The sequence below is a fragment of the Polypterus senegalus genome, chromosome 15, assembly GCF_016835505.1.
Source record: "Polypterus senegalus isolate Bchr_013 chromosome 15, ASM1683550v1, whole genome shotgun sequence".
NCBI classification, from domain to species: Eukaryota; Metazoa; Chordata; class Cladistia; order Polypteriformes; family Polypteridae; genus Polypterus; species Polypterus senegalus.
The window spans coordinates 21173642-21191479 of NC_053168.1; the positions used below are offsets into that span (position 1 = coordinate 21173642).

Below are 17838 nucleotides of genomic sequence, written 5' to 3' on the forward strand. Positions count from 1 at the left end.
GAACTGTCAGGGTCATTGAATTGCAACTCCACTGTGATATATGGAAATTGTTAGAGGACCCCATCATAATCTACATGTATAAAATGATAAGGGTTGTCTGTTACAAAAAGACTCATTAATGACTGGTTTTTGAACCTTGATCTTGGTTTTAATCGAGAACGTATGATGTGACATGAGTAATGCAACTCAGTAATTAGGGGAGCTGCCTAATTCGGCCACACAATTGGACTTTGGGTCCTTCTCACAGCAGCTAGGATGACAGCACCACATTCCCTAGCTGATAGGAGAAGCAAAGTTGTGTGTGCATGCCATGTTGGCACAAAAAGAAGCACCACAACCTCTGCTTATAGTGAAGCACATTGCACAAGCCAAATGGTCGTTTTCATCATAAACACAAGTCATTCACTCTGAGTACCACAGACAGTCATACACAACCAAAGACCAGGAGGTATGGGCCTCTGCCACAGTCTTGGACTTTGGGTCCTCTTCATGGTGAGTGATAGCACGACCACATGCCATAGTTGCCAAGAAGTCAACAGCTATGTAAGCATGCAGTATGTCTTTCAGTAACAGAGCCGAGGTAAACATGAGCTAGTCATGAAGGTCATTGCAACAACCTCGGTGGAGTGGCCTGGTGCTTCTTCAAGGACTGGAGGTCAGAGTATTACTAGTAATAACATAATATTCCCAAACCTGCTTAATCCAATTCACGTTTCTAGGGTTTCCTAACTGCGAGAACTTTCTAGGGTGATACTAATTGTCAGAACCAAAAGAGCTTGGATCTGGGAGGAAGTGAGCAAGCGGTCTCTGACAGGAATGAAGGACTGGAGAAGTGGGAACAGAAATTATTGTATTTTGTATGGTCAAGCAAGTGAGAAACCCAGCTAGTTAGAAGGTTTAAACATTATGAGGTCATTGCAACAACCTCGGTGGAGTGGCCTGGTGCTTCTTCAAGGACTGCAGGTCAGAGTATTACTAGTAATAACATAATATTCCCAAACCTGCTTAATCCAATTCAATTTGTTTCTAGGGTTTCCTAACTGCGTGAACTTTCTAGGGTGATACTAATTGTCAGAACCAGAAGAGCTTGGATCTGGGAGGAAGTGAGCAAGCGGTCTCTGACAGGAATGAAGGACTGGAGAAGTGGGAACAGAAATTATTGTATTTTTATGGTCAAGAAAGTGAGAAACCCAGCTAGTTAGAAGGGTTAAACATTATGATGGTGATGGCAGCATGGTGCCATTTTCTGAGATGTTTTTGTTTGGGCACAGATACACGGGCAACGCCATAGCAAGGACCTCATTTGCCTCACTCCAATCTAGTGAGGCATTGCTAAGAAAGTCAAGTACTTCATTCCTGCCTCTGTGAACCTTTCAGCGTTTGTTAAATTAAACCCCTTAGTCTTTTATAATGGAGGTAGTGCCATTTTCGTCAGGATCCTGGGGTGGTGCCATGGTAGCACATTTAAAAAAAAGAAATCTTGTTTTTCATCTGTCCAGCAAGTGTTGGGCTTCAATGGCATACTCCAATTTTATAAGAGTCAGTGTTAAGAAGAGAGATTTTAACTGAATTCTAGAGATTCTCTGTTTGATGCAGGATGCAAAAGCTGTGTGCCAGCCAAGACCTATGGTTTCCTCTGATATCACTGGCCACGAACCAGAGCTTTGATTGTCATCTGAGGTTTCCTCCTTATGCCTTAGACAGCAGCAGAAATGCATGCTACCTGCATTTCTGATCTGCTTATAGTAAATCTCTTTTGGGGTAGGACGGTGTGCCATTTTGCTTTTTTAATTGCATTATTATGTGTGAGCCACAAAATGAAAGCAGCCTGCACTGCCATGTCACAATGCTTTACACCGCTTCACTTGGCAGCTGTGGTGATTTCATTTTTGGTTTGCTTCTAGTTTTCATTGATTTTTTTTTTTTTTTCTGTTTCCTTCCACCTTAGCAACTCTTAAGTTGCTCCAATGTCACTTTGTGTTTACTTGTCAGTGGACATTCAAACTATTCTTCTTAGAGAGTATTGTGTCAGTCCTGCTGCCCACTCTTGCCAAGTTAAATTAAGACTTTTTTTATCCCTAGCCATGGAGGAATAAGCCTGCATTGAAAGCAGCAGGATAAATTATATATTATTTATATACCAATTAGGTTAAATTTTAAGGCAACGCAGTGACTCAGTATGGTGTGCATTATTAGAGGGCCCTACCAAGTGGGAAATATCATTAGGAGAATCAAAGGTTTTAAAATCTTGGGTCACAGTCTGGTGATTGCCATCTCCTTGGGCTAAAAGCAGAACATGTTTCCAATGGGCATAAAGGGAATTGAGACTAGTACATTAATTGGAAAACATTGATGTAACAATTAATGCCTAATTAAAAAAAGGTGACAAACTACTAAAGAAAATCAGGAGGTAGAAAACAATGATGGTGATTACAACTTGGATTGCAATTCAATGCATTTTTAAACGAGCTGCAGTAGTTCTACAAGTACTGTACAATTCAAGGTAAAATTATACATACCAAAAAAAAATGTACATATCTAAAAATACAGACAGACAGCAGAGCAAAGCAATTTCAAATTGATGATCATAAATGAAACCCAACCTAACTAATATCTACCCTTTAATGTTATCATTGAACTACAGCCAGTAGACATTGATGGAGAGGAGCTACCAGCGTTTCTAGAGTAAATAAACGTGTGGGGGTGCAGAATCGGGTGTAAAGCAAATTTATAGACAATGTTGGACCAACCGGCTGCCCACCCCACCCGAGTATTCTGCAGTATCGTGTACGTCAAATAAGAAGATAGGGTCATTTCATTCAGAGAATCATCTTTGAATTCCAAGGCTTACAAGTTTTCCTTTCTGTTGGAGAAGAAACCAGAATATCTAAGGGTCAGTAATGGCGCATAATTTGTGTCATGCTTATATTTTTATACAAATCGATTTATTCACTATTCATTATTTTTTTATTTGTCTATTTATATTCTAGTTGTTCACTTGTCTTGCACTTGACCTGTGTTTTTGTATATGTTGCACCGCGGTCCTGGGGAACGTTATTACATGCCACTGCATGCTGCAATATGGTGTATGGATGGTACAATAAAACCACTTGACTGGACTTAACTTGGTTGGACTGAGTTGCTGGAGATGTCAGACCTACGACTGCCCAGGACTCACTAAATAAACTGTAATACTGAAAGTTCCAGGAAAATTCATGTAATAATTCTGAATGCATAGACTGTCTAAAAACTCTGACCTGCAGTCGCGAGCGTTTGTTTGTGTTTCTGTGCAATTGACTGGCCTCCTGCTTTGCCCACGTGTTTCTAAGATAAGCTGTGGCTCCGCCACAAGCCTTTAATGGAATAGGTGGGCTGGGAAAGTCATTGGTTGGATGGTTTTAGTCTTAGGGAGCTTACTCCCATAGTTGTTCACACTGATGCCTTGCAGCTACAGAAACGTGGGTTCATGTCCTGACACATTAACAGTCTGCATTGAATTTACCAGGTACTGTGGCTTCCTTCCACAATAAATAGAACCCATTTAATTCAGTTTATTTTGTATAGCACTGTTTACTCAGTACAGACTCAACACTTCAACAAGTTCACGGGAAAATGTAATTACTTACTTTGCAAATTACTTATTGCATAAAGACACAGATTAGTTTAAACAGACACAGTATTTCAAAACGGGTTAACATACAGTAAATATCTGTCCTTGAATTAATTGTTGAACTATGACAGTGGAGGAGAGGAAAACAAAAAATTCCAGTCAACAGAAACACTGGAGAAAATAAACCTCCCTGGGGTCCATGGTCAGTTACAGATGTGCAGGGTATTAAGTAGACTGACCTGATAAGATCGAGTAGGGTCAATGTGTTAACGCATTCAGCAATGGACATTCATCTCATCGTACTTTGTTACATACTTCTGCCCAAGCAACCTTGTCATGCAAGAAGAGTAATCTAGATATAAGATGAACAAAATGATTTAGATTCAGTTTCTTGAATTGGGAAAGTTTATAGTCTGAATAGCAATTAAAGGTGAAATAAATGCCTATCTTACGGAGTGCAGCAAGTCAATAAAAATGTGTTTCTTGATTAATTTGAAGAGATAAAATTAAATGTGTGCCATGTTTTAGATCAGTTGTACTTTGCTTTATTTTAGAAAAAGCTTGCTGGAGCGATAAACAGGCTTCCGTCTTTCGCGAGCGCAGTATTTACATCGTAATGAGCATTATTTAACTGAAAAAGTTCTGAAGGTAACCCCCTCCAGCTGCAGAAATAGGAACGGGAACACCCAGCAGTGCTAACTACTACTTTAGCTGAAAGGCAGTGAGAGTTGTAGACAGAGAGGGAGCAGTTATCATATGAATCATGGCTGTAAATGGCCAGGAGATTCAAGCACTGGTTACAGCACAGGTGAGGTCTAATCTCTGACACACTGTGATATCATTCTCCTTTGGTATTTTACTACCGGAGAGTTAACGCAGCAATTCAAATTCTTACAATATGGAGTAAAGTCGTTCTGCCCATATGTCATAGGGGCTGTGTACGTCACTGTGATGCCAGGGCTGGAGCAGGGTGTGGGATTTAATCTTTTTCGGAGATTAGCTGGATAAGAGGAATTCTCAGGTGTTTGTTCTATTCAAACAGGATGTGGGGGGCTGCACCCAGTCTTAGCATTTTATATGCAGTGCCAAGAAACTTTGTTCAGGCTGTCATATTTTTTCATTGAGTCAGCATTAATTGCCAGCAGACGTTCTTGAATTGCTGTGCCCACATACTTTTGGTAACTTCTGCTTTAATATACAGTACCAGTCAAAAGTCTGGACACACCCAGCAGCTTTTATCAAGATGCCATTAAACTGATTAAGAACCAGGATATTACTAGTGTTGCTAATGGCTATTACTGCTTGAAATGACTGGTTTTTAATTCATTATTCATAAATGACTGCAAAGCTCTATTCTTGCAGATGAAACTGGTATTTGGAGTGTATTTCATGGTGAAGCCAACTGAGAAACTATAAAACTTCTTAAATGGAGAATAAATTGAAGGCTGATTTTGATAATTAGAAGGCCTGTAGTCACACTGATATTTGATTGTCTTTAGGAGATGCTTATTAGTTAGTGGAGGGATGGAGGATTGTAGAACTCGTGCTAGCACTGTGGTCAAATGCCCATGTAAGTTGGCATTGATACACAGAGAGAGAGGTTAGGAGCATGCGCTCACCACATGACAAACCACCTCGCAGCCATGCAACAGGTGACACCTCAGCACCACACTAGTTCAGATGGAGTGGAACCAGTGTGAGGGTTTTTATGGTGGCTGGAGTGCCAATTGTGCCATCAACCCCAAAGTTTTGGAGGGCCTACATGCAGGGATGGATGCAGATTAACATCATACCCAGGACGGAGCAATTGCAGGTTAAGGGCCTTGCTCTAGGGCCCAACAGAGCAGAGTCCCTTTTAGCATTTACAGGATTCAAACCAGCAACCTTCCGATTGCCAGTGCAGATCCCTAGCCTACACAGTCCACATGAAAAGAGTGTATGATGATCCCAGCTTTGGCCAATTTTGTTTTATTTAATTAATTAATTAATATTTTTTTGCACGTGTCTTCTTTATAAACTTTCATTCAGTGGTGCTTGGTTCAGATGCTTTTAAAACTGTATACACCACCTCTTTCAACCCTCACAAACATATGCAGTTTTTAATATCTGGAAAAAATTTGGAATTAACTTGCTTAGAGACCTTTATATAGACAACGTCTTTGCATCCTATGAACAATTACGTTCCAAATTTAACATTCCAGCTACAAATTTCTTTCACTATCTTCAAATCAGGAACTTTGTTAAACAGAACCTTCCAGATTTTCCTCATCTTGCACCCTCATCCACGCTGGAAAAATTATTGCTCAATTTCAAGGAGTTAGACTCCATCTCTACAATATATAAAATCCTTTTACAATCCCTTCCTTTCAAAGATCCAAGAGGACACTGGGAAAATGACCTCTCAATTAATATATCAGAAAAGGAGTGGAAAGTAGCAATGCAGAGAATTCACTCAAGCTCCATATGCGCAAAGCATACAATTATACAACTCAAAATTATATATCGAGCACATCTGTCTCGACTAAAACTCTCCAAAATGTTTCCAGGGCATGATCCAACCTGCGAACGCTGCAACCAAGCCCCAGCCTCACTAGGTCACATGTTCTGGGCCTGCTCCAAATTAACATTATTCTGGACAAAAATTTTAATTACCTCTCAGACAGTCTTGGACTCACAATCCCTCCTAACCCATTAACAGCTGTGTTTGGGGTTCTTCCAGAGGGTCTTAAAGTGGAGAAAGACAAACAAACTGTGATTGCATTCACTACACTGTTGGCACGCAGACTTATTCTGATAAACTGAAAGAACCCAAACTCTTCTCTTTTAAGTCAGTGGGAAACTGATGTGTTATATTATTTAAAATTGGAAAAAATCAAATACTCAGTTAGAGGATCTGTGCAGACTTTTTTCAAAACATGGCAGGATCTAATCAGTAATATTTTGAAATGATTTTATAAAGCACAGAGAATTTGTTGATTTAGGTATTTTTAAAAGCCTTAAATTTTACACCGTTTGGCTTGCTCTCTCTCTCAAGGGTGGGGATCGATCTGTTCTTAGCATAATTCTTTTTTTTTTTGTAAAAACTTGATTGCTATGTATTGATTGTAATCAAATTAATAATTAAAAAAAAAAAAAACTGTATACAGTAGATGCTAGGTGACGGACAAAAGGATTTTTTCCTCGATGCATTACACAATGTTTGAAAGTCAAATGCTCTTTTAGGCCATCCATTGTCTTGTTTTATTATAGTAGTTTTAAATCATTAGAATATCAGACAATTTCTATTCTTGTGACGTTGTTGTTTGTTGTTGTAGTTTTTTCAGTTAATGTAAAAAGTAAATAAACGCCACAAGGTAACCTGATTGCTGTGCTTCTTCCTGCTGCTGCATGATGCACTCTTATTGCTCAGTTATTTCTAAAACGAAAAGAGTCCACATTCTTATATAATAATTTATCACTTTGTTCCTCTCTTGCAGATGAGCGAGACAGAGTACAGAAAAAGACGTTCACAAAATGGGTCAACAAGCACTTGATAAAGGTGAGAATTGTCTTTTTTAAGAGGAAGTAGACAGAGACAAGGTCAAACATGTATCGTTTCTATTGAATGCGGTACTGCCCACTGTTGTGACAGAGACCACTGATCCTCTTCCATATGGTGAATTAATATTTTTATGCCACCATCTGTGTTTGTGCAACATTACAGTGTAATGGTTTAGAGTAGCTTTCTTTAATATTGTCCTTATTACTTGGAAAATGTCAATGTGCATTAAATAGCCTAATGCCCTCTAAAATACAGAGGGAAATACAAAATATAAACATGCATTTAATCAGATGTTTCTAATCGCAAAAATATACTAGAAAATTATTACTCTGCAATTAGTGTGTGGTCAAAACTTGTTATAAATTGTTAAAGCAAAACGACAATAAATCCCGTGGTGTAAACCATAAACGACATGTATGCCATGTCAGGTTTTTTAAGAAAACTCTATGCACACCAAAGTCTTTGTTATATTTCGTAAGATTTTCTTTTACCTAAATCATTTACTAATCATTTTAAACTCCCCGAATCTGGTAATGTGAAAGTTTAATTGCAATATTATTCTTATTCAATTGAAATATTATCTGTTTTTCCATGTGAACCCTATATTGATTTAGAAAATAATAATAATTACCTACTGTAACCTGACCTTGGTGTTCCCTATAAGCGTAATCCTCACCTAATGCTTGCTCATTAACTGGTAGTGTACAGCTCAAGGCTAACTCAGGCAGAGCCACCGGCTTCCTTTGTGAAGAAGCCATCACTGTGACTGATCTTATCACGGTAATTCTAGTAAAGGAAATAGCTTATCATCATCACGTTATGATTGATTATTTACAATTGCAGTACGGTCTTCTTCCCCTATAATTTATTTTACGGTCAACAAACAACATGCCAGATGATAATAACGAGTTAAACACAGAAATAAAACGCAGACATATTCAAGTAATTGCACCTTTGCAAATATTTGTAATCTTAACACTTTCGAAAGGAGGCTGCAGAATGATTGAGCAGTAATTATAGTGTACAAAACATCCTCATGCTGTACTTAAAAGCACTTTATGCAGTATGTGTTAGAGCTAATGATTTCAGAACCTTGAGAACCATATATTACGGAAAACATACTGTCTGTCTTTACACACTTCTAATGTAGCGCCCTTCTATACTGAACAGCACCCCAAGGCAGCGTACAAATTCACGAGTGTGCAACAGTTAAAACGTCTAATGACTCAGTCAATGAGCTGCTGTTGAGTAGTTGAACCTGCGACCATATGGTTCACATTACAACACTTTAACCATGTCAACCATATCAATGTATTGCTACACATACAAGATTCTATACTCAGCAAAAAAAGAAACGTTCCTTTTTCCAGGACTGTGTATTTCAACAATAATGTTTTAAAAATCCAAATAACTTTACAGATCTTCATTGTAAAGGGTTTAAACAATGTTTTCCATGCATGTTCAATTAACCATAATCAATTAATTAACATGCACCTGTGGAATGGTCGTTAAGACCTTAACAACTTACAGAAAGTAGGCATTTAAGGTCACAGTTCTAAAAACGCAGGACACTAAAGAGACTTGTCTACCGACTGTGAAAAACACCCAAAGAAAGATGCCCAGGGTCCCTGCTCATCTGCGTGAACATGCATTAGGCATGCTGCAGGGAGGCATGAGGACTGCTGATGTGGCTAGGGCAATAAATTGCCATGTCCGCACTGTGAGACGCCTAAGACAGCGCTACAGGGAGACAGGAAGGACAGCTGATCATCCTCGCAGTGGAAGAGCCCGGATCTCAATCCCACTGAGCACGTCTGGGACCTGTTGGATCGCAGGGTGAGGGTTAGGGCCATTCCCCCCAGAAATGTCCAGGAGCTTGCAGGTGCCTTGGTGGAAGAGTGGGGTAACATCTCACAGCAAGAACTGACAAATCTGGTCCAGTCCGTGAGGAGGAGATGCACTGCAGTACTTCAAGCAGCTGGTGGCCACACCAGATACTGACTGGTACTTTTGATTTTGAGCCTCCCTTCATTCAGGGACACATTGTGAAACATTTTTAGTTTATGTCTTATGGTGTTGACTCTTTTAGTGTTCATACAAATATTTACACATTAAGTTTACTGAAAGTAAAAACAGTTGAAAGTCAGAGGACGTTTCTTTTTTTGCTGAGTAATTATATGAGTGATACATGTCAAAGACACACTGCACTGTATGAGTGGCAGATAGGTAGATAGAAATTGGTCTTTCCTGTGCATTAGAATGAAGGATAGGTAATAAAATACCCAGTGCAGCAGATACGTAAGAAAGGCACTGTAGAAGTGTTAGTGTGAACCCTCTAGTAGTGTTCATACGGCCAGAAAGAGACATCTTGCGATAGAAGAACCAGGTTTTATCTCTGTATCTATGAAGTACAATCTCTGTTTATTTGTTTGTTTGTTCTTTTAGGCACAGTTTATTTTTCCAGCCACAGACTTGAAATTTGACATACATGTTTTACTTACCATAAGTCAGGTTTGACTTGTCACTTGCAGCCTTTGTTCCCAAGGGGTTTGCATGAGTGACATGGGGTTCAAATCAAGTGGGGAAAATACAACGGTGAGATCTGTTAACAGATAAATCCAACTTAAATTACAAAGGTGGTGTAGTGCATACCTTTCAACCAAAAAATCTGGATCATTTCCCTCTCTGTTTTTGTCTTGGCTGCAAGTCATCCTGGGTGGGTCCATATTGGCACTGGTATCATTTATTGCAATTTGGCTGCCCTTTTCACCAGAAAAAAATCAAGATTTTTATATCCAAGAAGTTTTCCAGTACTAACAGTCCATCCATCCATTTACCATTCCGCTGAATCCGAACACAGGGTCACGGGGGTCTGCTGGAGCCAATCCCAGCCAACACAGGGCACAAGGCAGGGTGCCAACCCACCGCAGGACACACACAAACACACACTAGGGCCAATTTAGAATCGCCAATCCACCTAACCTGCATGTCTTTGGGAGGAAACCGGAGCACCCGGAGGAAACCCACGCAGACACGGGGAGAACATGCAAACTCCACGCAGGGAGGACCCGGGAAGCGAACCCGGGTCTCCTAACTGCGAGGCAGCAGTGCTACCACTGCGCCACCCTCCCGCCCGTACTAACTGTCTCTATGTAGTAAGTTGGAGGGCATTCAAGCTTGGCAATATGTCATTTTTCCTGTCAACCTTTCTACTTTCTACCGATGATTAACTTGGTCAATTAAAGAATATGCTTTCATTAATTTATTCTTTTAATTATTTGTTTTTCCAAACCCATTGAATCCTGAATAGAGTTACAAGAAAGTCGGAGCCTATACCAGAAAACATTTGGCAGAAGGCAGGAACAATCCCTGTACAGGGTGCCAGTCCATCAGAGGGCAGAAAGAATAGGCAAATGTATTCAGTTTCTCTTTGCCGTTGCACAGCTCCCAGTCCGTAAAATTCTTAAAACATTATTCTATATTTCCTAAAAAAAATCATGCAGACTATTGACCCAAGATTTATAAAGGCTTTGCCCTTAGACTAAGCCCATCTTATACATAAATAACACCCTGCATATGGCAGAGTTCCCCCTTTGGTGTCAGTCCAGAAATGAATTGCTTACCCCCCTTCCACATTCCCTTTTTATAGTCTGGTCTTAGGTCACATCGTCGGAAGGGATTTGCCTGCTTATTCCTGCTGTTGACCTTACAGGGTGTTTCCTTGGCTTTCAGAGTCCTTACTGGGCATGGCTACTTTTCAGCCAACTTGCAATCCCTTCCTCCCCACCTGAAGAAATAGGAGCACATGCACTAAGGCACCCAGTCCCCTGGGATTTCTCTCTGAATCCATTGAATCATGATGTTAGATAGATAGACAGATATGAAAGGCACTATGTGATAGATAGATCGATCAAATTTGAATTTAAATATGTATCCATGAGCATTCTTAGGATTTACTTGGTGTTCCTCACAGGTAAATTATATTAGATAATGTATGTTATCATTGATTTCATGAGAGATACATATTTACAATGAACAGTTAGCCAAAGCATATTATTTTGGCCAATCTGTGAACACCAGGCATTTTGCCTTTGGTCCCTCATGCTCAGAGACACTGAGTACTTCACCAAAAATATCTTCATTGTTAAATAATTCAAATAAACACAAACCTGTATTTTTATTAATGTGAAGTATAACGTTTGTATAAATAGTGAAATGCCATTTTTGTATATTTGTATCAAATTACCTGTTATTTTTATTTAGTTTTTCACATACATTCCAAAAATGAAGTCCATCCTGTCTATTAAATCATCAGACTGTGCCATCAATGATGAGTCTGTAGGCGTTGTTTCCTGAAGGGGAAACTGGTAGCAATCTAGTTCCTGTCTGTAGGGCTTGGTACTGGTGTATTTCTATAGCAACCTCAGTGTAAAACCACATGCTGCTTGTGACGCCTAAAAAAAAGTTATGAGTAATATATACTGGCTTGTTAGAAATTAAAATGTCTGGCAGCTTTGTTGTCAGCTTGACTGCAGAAACATATGGTTGCTATGCATAATGGAGTCTCTGGAAGCAGAATTGTATAGTGAATCCAGTTAATGATGTTTTTCCCTTATATTTGGGAGTAAACTAAATATAATATTATTTATTTAAAAGCCTGCCTTTTTGTGGAAAAAAAGTGTGCCATTTTTAAAACTTATGTGCTATAGTTCAGCAGCTAAGGGGTGCAATGTTAGCCGCACTCCCTCATAGCTACAGAATCCTGTGTTGGTACACTGGCACAGATACTGTTTTTATGGAGGTGTGTACATCCTCTCCATATCTGCATGGTTTCCTCTCCATGGCTCTGTATGAGCTATGTTGAAGCTTGTGCCCTGTTTCCCGTTACCATCAAATAAGTGGATTTAATAATGGATGGATAGCCTGTTTTAATAAACTTTAGTACTTCTGTACTGGCTGTTAGATAATAACATCAATATGCAAAATTTAAAACAGTGCATGTTTCACTAAGTTGATTAATATTATGAATTATTATTATTCCACATAATAATGTGGAGACATGGACGCTATCCAGTGACCTGTGATGGAGACTGGACTCCTTTGGGTAAATCTTTGGGTACCTTTGGTTTGACTTTGTGTTGCTCATGGAGTCCCGAATGAAGCACATTACCTGTATTGTGAGGGAGCGTCAGTTACGGCACTACGGCCTTGTGGCGCGTTTCCCCGAGGGTGATCCAGCTCGTAAAATCTTCATTGTTGGGGACCCGAGTGGCTGGACCATGCCAAGGGATCGCCCACGTAACACCTGGCAGCGGCAGATAGAGGGTCATTTCCGGAGTGTGGGACTGGACCGCGTGTCTGCCTGGGGGGAGGTGCCAACCGGGATCCCGATTTGTTTCGTCGTGGAGTGGGTGCGGCAATGCGCTGTACTAGTGCATGCTCCCCAACTTGACTTGACTTGATAATGTTTATAGTGTACTCTATAAGGACAGATTAAGTTGAAATGAATTATTCGACCTTTGTTACAAATCAAATCAGTTTAAGCATGGAGCCATTCACAGGAATGATATTGTGCCTATTAAGTACTGAATGTGGGTGAACACCACCTCTGTAAGTGTGTTAACACATTCATATGACAAATTATTAATGTCCCTCTGCCTGTGTTGACATATGCGTTGTCTGCTCCTTAGCTCAGAGTTTTCTAGTACAGGCCACTTAGACAAGCCTCTGACTGGGTACTCCGCTCCAAAGCATTCCATCTGAAGAAATTCATTTTCTCTGCATATTAAAGCAGAACACGTGTTGAAGCTTCACATGACCCGACTCTTGATCTCATCCTGCTGCCCTCTTTCATTGCTTCTCTCTTGGATATACTGAATGGTAACAGAGTAAGTCAAAAATAACAGCAGTGAAACGGAATACACACAGCAACTTAAGACACCGCGCTGCATTTTGATAGCAATGAAGGCTAATCTGTGAATACTTTAACCGTAATATCAAGTTTTATGACCAATGTCTATGCACAAGGGTCTTAGTTTTGAGAGCAATTGAGCAACTTGACTACAAACTTTGTTCTGTGTGCCTGGAAAAGAGAAAGCGCAGAAATTCATTTGAATGGTTAGCCTCTAGCCAGGGTGCCGCCTTAATGCCAAACCAAACGTGGCACTTCACCCAGAAAAGCAGCTACAATTAGCTGTAGCCTAAAAAAGAATTTAGTAATAGGAGTCTTATTTGAATCTGTTTTAGAAATACTTGCTCAAGCAGTTCTTAAAATGTGTGTTCGGCTGACACTGGGGAAATGTTAGAAAGTGCATGAGATCTATCAACATTTATTTTCATAAAGAAAATTAACTCAAAGTGCTTTACAATAATAACAGCAAAATGAAAATAGCACTGAAAAATAAAGAGCAATTATTTATAAAAGATGTTTTAAGACTGTTAAAATGAGTAAGTGAATGTTTAGCTTAAATAAATAACCATGCCGTGGAGGAGAGGGAAACAGAAATACCAACCATGGAGATTTCTGAAGAATATAAACCTCAAGGCCAAAAAACTGCCTGGACCCTCCTGGGCATTCTAATATACTGTACGTAAGTGGGTCAACAAGAAGAGAATAGTCGTATGTAGCTTTCTTTACTGCTCCCAGTTTCACAGGTGGCTGCAACATGCCTTGACCAGGTAGCAGTGGCACAGAGCACTATGACTGAATACCAGAAAAAGAAACAAGCAAGAGTAATGATTAGTCAGTAGTCTATAAAAAAATTCAGTTCATGATAAGAGACGCGCCATCACAACCCCATTCACATCCAAATTACAAAGAGGGTAAATTAAAGTCACTTTTTTGTAGTTTTTGTAAATGTTTGAACAAAGTTTTTTTGGAAGTGTATGAAAAAAAAGATTGACCATCTCCCCAGTTGTTTTATTCTTCACTGAGCAAACAATGAATTAATGCTTATTCAATTCATGTTAAATTAGTATGTGTTTTGCTAATACAGATTATCTTAGTTATATGAATTTCATTTTTGTTGCATTGTTGAAGGTGTAAATGTCCTGCTGACAGAGTTGTTAGCACTGCTTCCTCACAGCTCCGTTGCCTATATCAAGTTCGCACATTCTCCCCGTGCCTTCCTGTCCCTCTGATCTCCTCCCGTATCCTGGTCTCATGTGTGCTATCTTGGTTGGTAACTTTAATTGGTCATGTATGAGTGAGTGTATATGATTGTGCCCAGGGATTAACTGGAATCCCATCCAGGGTTAGCTCCTGCCTTGCAATACAATACAATACAATTTATTTTTATATAGCCCAAAATCACACAAGGAGTGCCGCAATGGGCTTTAACAGGCCCTGCCTCTTGACAGCCCCCCAGCCTTGACTCTCTGAGAAGACAAGAAAAAACTCCTAATGTGTCTAATGTTTGCAGTGTAGGCTTTGGCTTCCTGAGAGCCTGTAATAAAAATGTTTAGATGGTTAATGGGATTAAGTAGTATATGATAATAATAGTCTTAACTGCCTTAAGGATGGCAGTTATAAAAATGCACCCAACTGGCAAAGGCTAGCATCAGAAAGTCATAAGTGAACCCTGACCTGCAGACTGTTGGGCAAGGAAAAGTCCATTATGGGCAACACATCTTTGGAAAAGAGTTTTATACCAGAAAGAAATCACAAAGCAACACTTTAAAGAGAGAAAGATTAAGAAATACCAGAAAGGAGTTGATTGTGTTCTGCCAGGACACCAGAAGGCTGACAACACACCTCTCTTTAGAAGTTCATCACCAAAAGACAATTGGGCCAGTGGGCAGGATGAAACACTTCAGAAATGGAATCTGGTTTGCTGTTTGAAGAAGAAAATGACAGGAGACCAGAACTTTGTAAGTTTTCGAAGGCACTTTCTAGTTCTGCTAGCCTTTGGAAAGAAAAAGGTGGATTTTGCAGTATCAGTGACCTTTGCTGCCAGAGCTTCCATGATAACAATTAGTATGGCTATGGTGCACAATATGTCCAACTAATGATTTTCTGTTTTTTCAGTGTCACACAAACAGTACAAACAATTCTATTTATGGAACATAATCTAATGATATACCAACACCATTGATCTCGGGATAAGAACTGAATCCCTGTGAACAGGACGAAGATTAAATGGAGTCGGGGAATTAACAGACATTTGGAATCTGCTGAGCCTTGTGCCTAATGCTGACTCACTCGGGGTTGACCCATTACTCAGCAAATATTTATAAGCTCAGCCATTCTCACTGTCCTTTGATCTGTCCTTAGCCTTTCGTTTCTATTTAGGTGTAAACATGGCTGAGACCTCTGTAAAATGTTAGGCAGACAGAGGGGTATTACTAATCAATTATATCATCCATCCATTATCCAAACCACTATATCCTAACTATAGGTCTGCTGGAGCTAATCCCAGCCAACACAGGGCGCAAGGCAGGAAACAAACCCACCCACAGCCCACCGCAGGGCACGCACACACACACACACACCCACACATCAAGCACACACTAGGGACAATTTAGGATCGCCAATGCACCTAACCTGCATGTCTTTGGACTGTGGGAGGAAACCAGAGCACCTGGAGGAAACCCACACAGACACAGGGAGAACATGCAAACTCCACTCAGGGAGGACACAGAAAGCGAACTTCAGTCACCTTACTGCGAAGCAGCAGCGCTACCAATGCGCCACTCTGCCTCCTCAATTATATCATCTTTTATAAGAAATCATTCCCAGAAGTGGCCAGGTGCTACCAATCTCAGTTTTGGGGTGATGTGTTTTATAGTACAGCTGTTTTAAACAGTTCACTTCATGCAAGTAAGAGCCAAGTCATGTCCTGTATTCTAGGAAATGCCAGAAATACTGTACACTTCCAAAATAGACATTTGACTATTCACTAGAACATACTAGAAGCCATTAAATGTCTACGGATGAACTTCTAGGTAAGAACGGCACAACATCAGCTTCTGTGTCTTCAGTCTGCTGGTTAGATGCTTCATGGCCATGTTTTCCTTAACAGATTTGGTTTTCTTCTTTATTCAGAGGAACTTTATTGTTTTATGTCTTTAAGCCCCCATTCCCATTTTTGTACTGCCCTTTATTAAGCAGAAAACACAGCTATAAAAGTTAACTATAACATTTTGATTTTTACAGGTAGAGAAGGACAGTGTCAGTGTTCAGCGACTCAAGGAGTAAACAGTAAATGCTTGCTGAAAAACTTAAAACAAATGGTAGTTAAACTATGTTTAGACTGTTGGCCATTCACCAACTATATCATATTTTATTTGTTAGGCTAGACCTGAACATTTTATTTTAATTCCTTTTTTCACATTGTCTTCTGACACTGGGTCATTTTTTTTTTTCTGAAATAAAAGTATTATGTGCCACCTAGCCATGGTGAGGTTAAAGGAGGAGTGGATATTTCGGCCCAAAATCCACAGCATGGTATAACTGAAAATTCTGCCAGTTTCTCAAGACACTGAAATGATGTATCTTTAGATACTATATATATCAGGTTGAAACTCACATTTATTTGTTTAAAAAGTATTAATGATTAATGTAATTAATAAATGTGCCTCTTATCCATTGAAATGCTTGTTAACATTTTGCTACACAAATAGATTTGACTACAGGTGTACACTTCTCTTGAACCAACAAAAGTACAGCTTCTTTCGCTCACTTGTTTGTTTCCATTGCTGCTGCCAAGCAAACACAGCACAAGACATGGCTTCTTCTTGTCCTCTCTTCTTGTCTGCATTGCCTCATCAATCAGGTTGAACTTCAGAGTGCTCTGGGTAATTTTCATAAAGGAATAATGTCACTTACTGTAAACAGTTAACATATGAGTCCCTACTGAAAAGACACACCTTTAAGACTCTAATATACAGACACACAATCATATTATGCTTCTCTTTCGCATGCCCGTTTTTGTTTTATGTTTAAATGTGCTCAGAAGTTTTTCACTAATTTCTAGTATACCAGTAAAACAGTTTTCTCAAAATACCATAAGAAGAATTTCATCTGACACATAGCAATAGGATCATCTGCTATACTGTAGATATTACAGCTAACTCAACTCTTGAGAAGATTGTATAGGGTGGTGCACAGTAAGGAACCTTACACAGGTTTTTACAGCATCAAACTTAGTAAGGGGAAGCTAATGGGAAGTTCCCACACATACTTTATTTAATTTCCGCTATTTCTGCTATCAGTTTGGATCCTGAAGAAGATTTACCATTATTCATTGGAACAGTGCATTTTGATTTTGGTGCGTTAGTTCATTATACACGTTAACAAGTTGACATATGAGTGATTTATGGAACATAACCCGCAAGTGCTTTTGCTAAATGCACGGTTCAGCAATTGCTGAAAAAATGGCATACTGCTGATTCTGTAAGCAGTGCTCCAACACCAAGAAACCCTTCCATCTGTACAGGATAAATTGTTGCCAACTTTGTGGATTATATGGAAAGAATCCACCTTAATAGAAGGGTAAGTGTCTGCGTGTCTGTCTGTGTGTCCGTCAATCTTCTATGTCTCTGTTATTCCAAAAGATGGAGCATCAAAAACACTTTTAGCAATAAAATACATTGCATTTGTCATTCCAATAGATGGCACATCACAAACATTAACATTGCTTTCACGAATTCCATACCAAATAGCATATAACAGAGGCATTTGCCTCAC

General features: G+C 39.5%; 1 protein-coding gene across 13 annotated transcripts in view; it reads left to right on the top strand.

The window, feature by feature from the left end:
* Positions 1–17838, top strand: part of LOC120515930 (plectin-like) — a 618214-nt gene that overhangs the window by 487470 nt on the left and 112906 nt on the right. For all 13 annotated transcript variants that reach the window (XM_039737314.1, XM_039737315.1, XM_039737318.1 and 10 more), the window contains exon 2: positions 7087–7148. In XM_039737314.1, coding sequence (XP_039593248.1) covers positions 7087–7148 — 62 coding nt within the window. The remainder of the gene's footprint in view (positions 1–7086; positions 7149–17838) is intronic.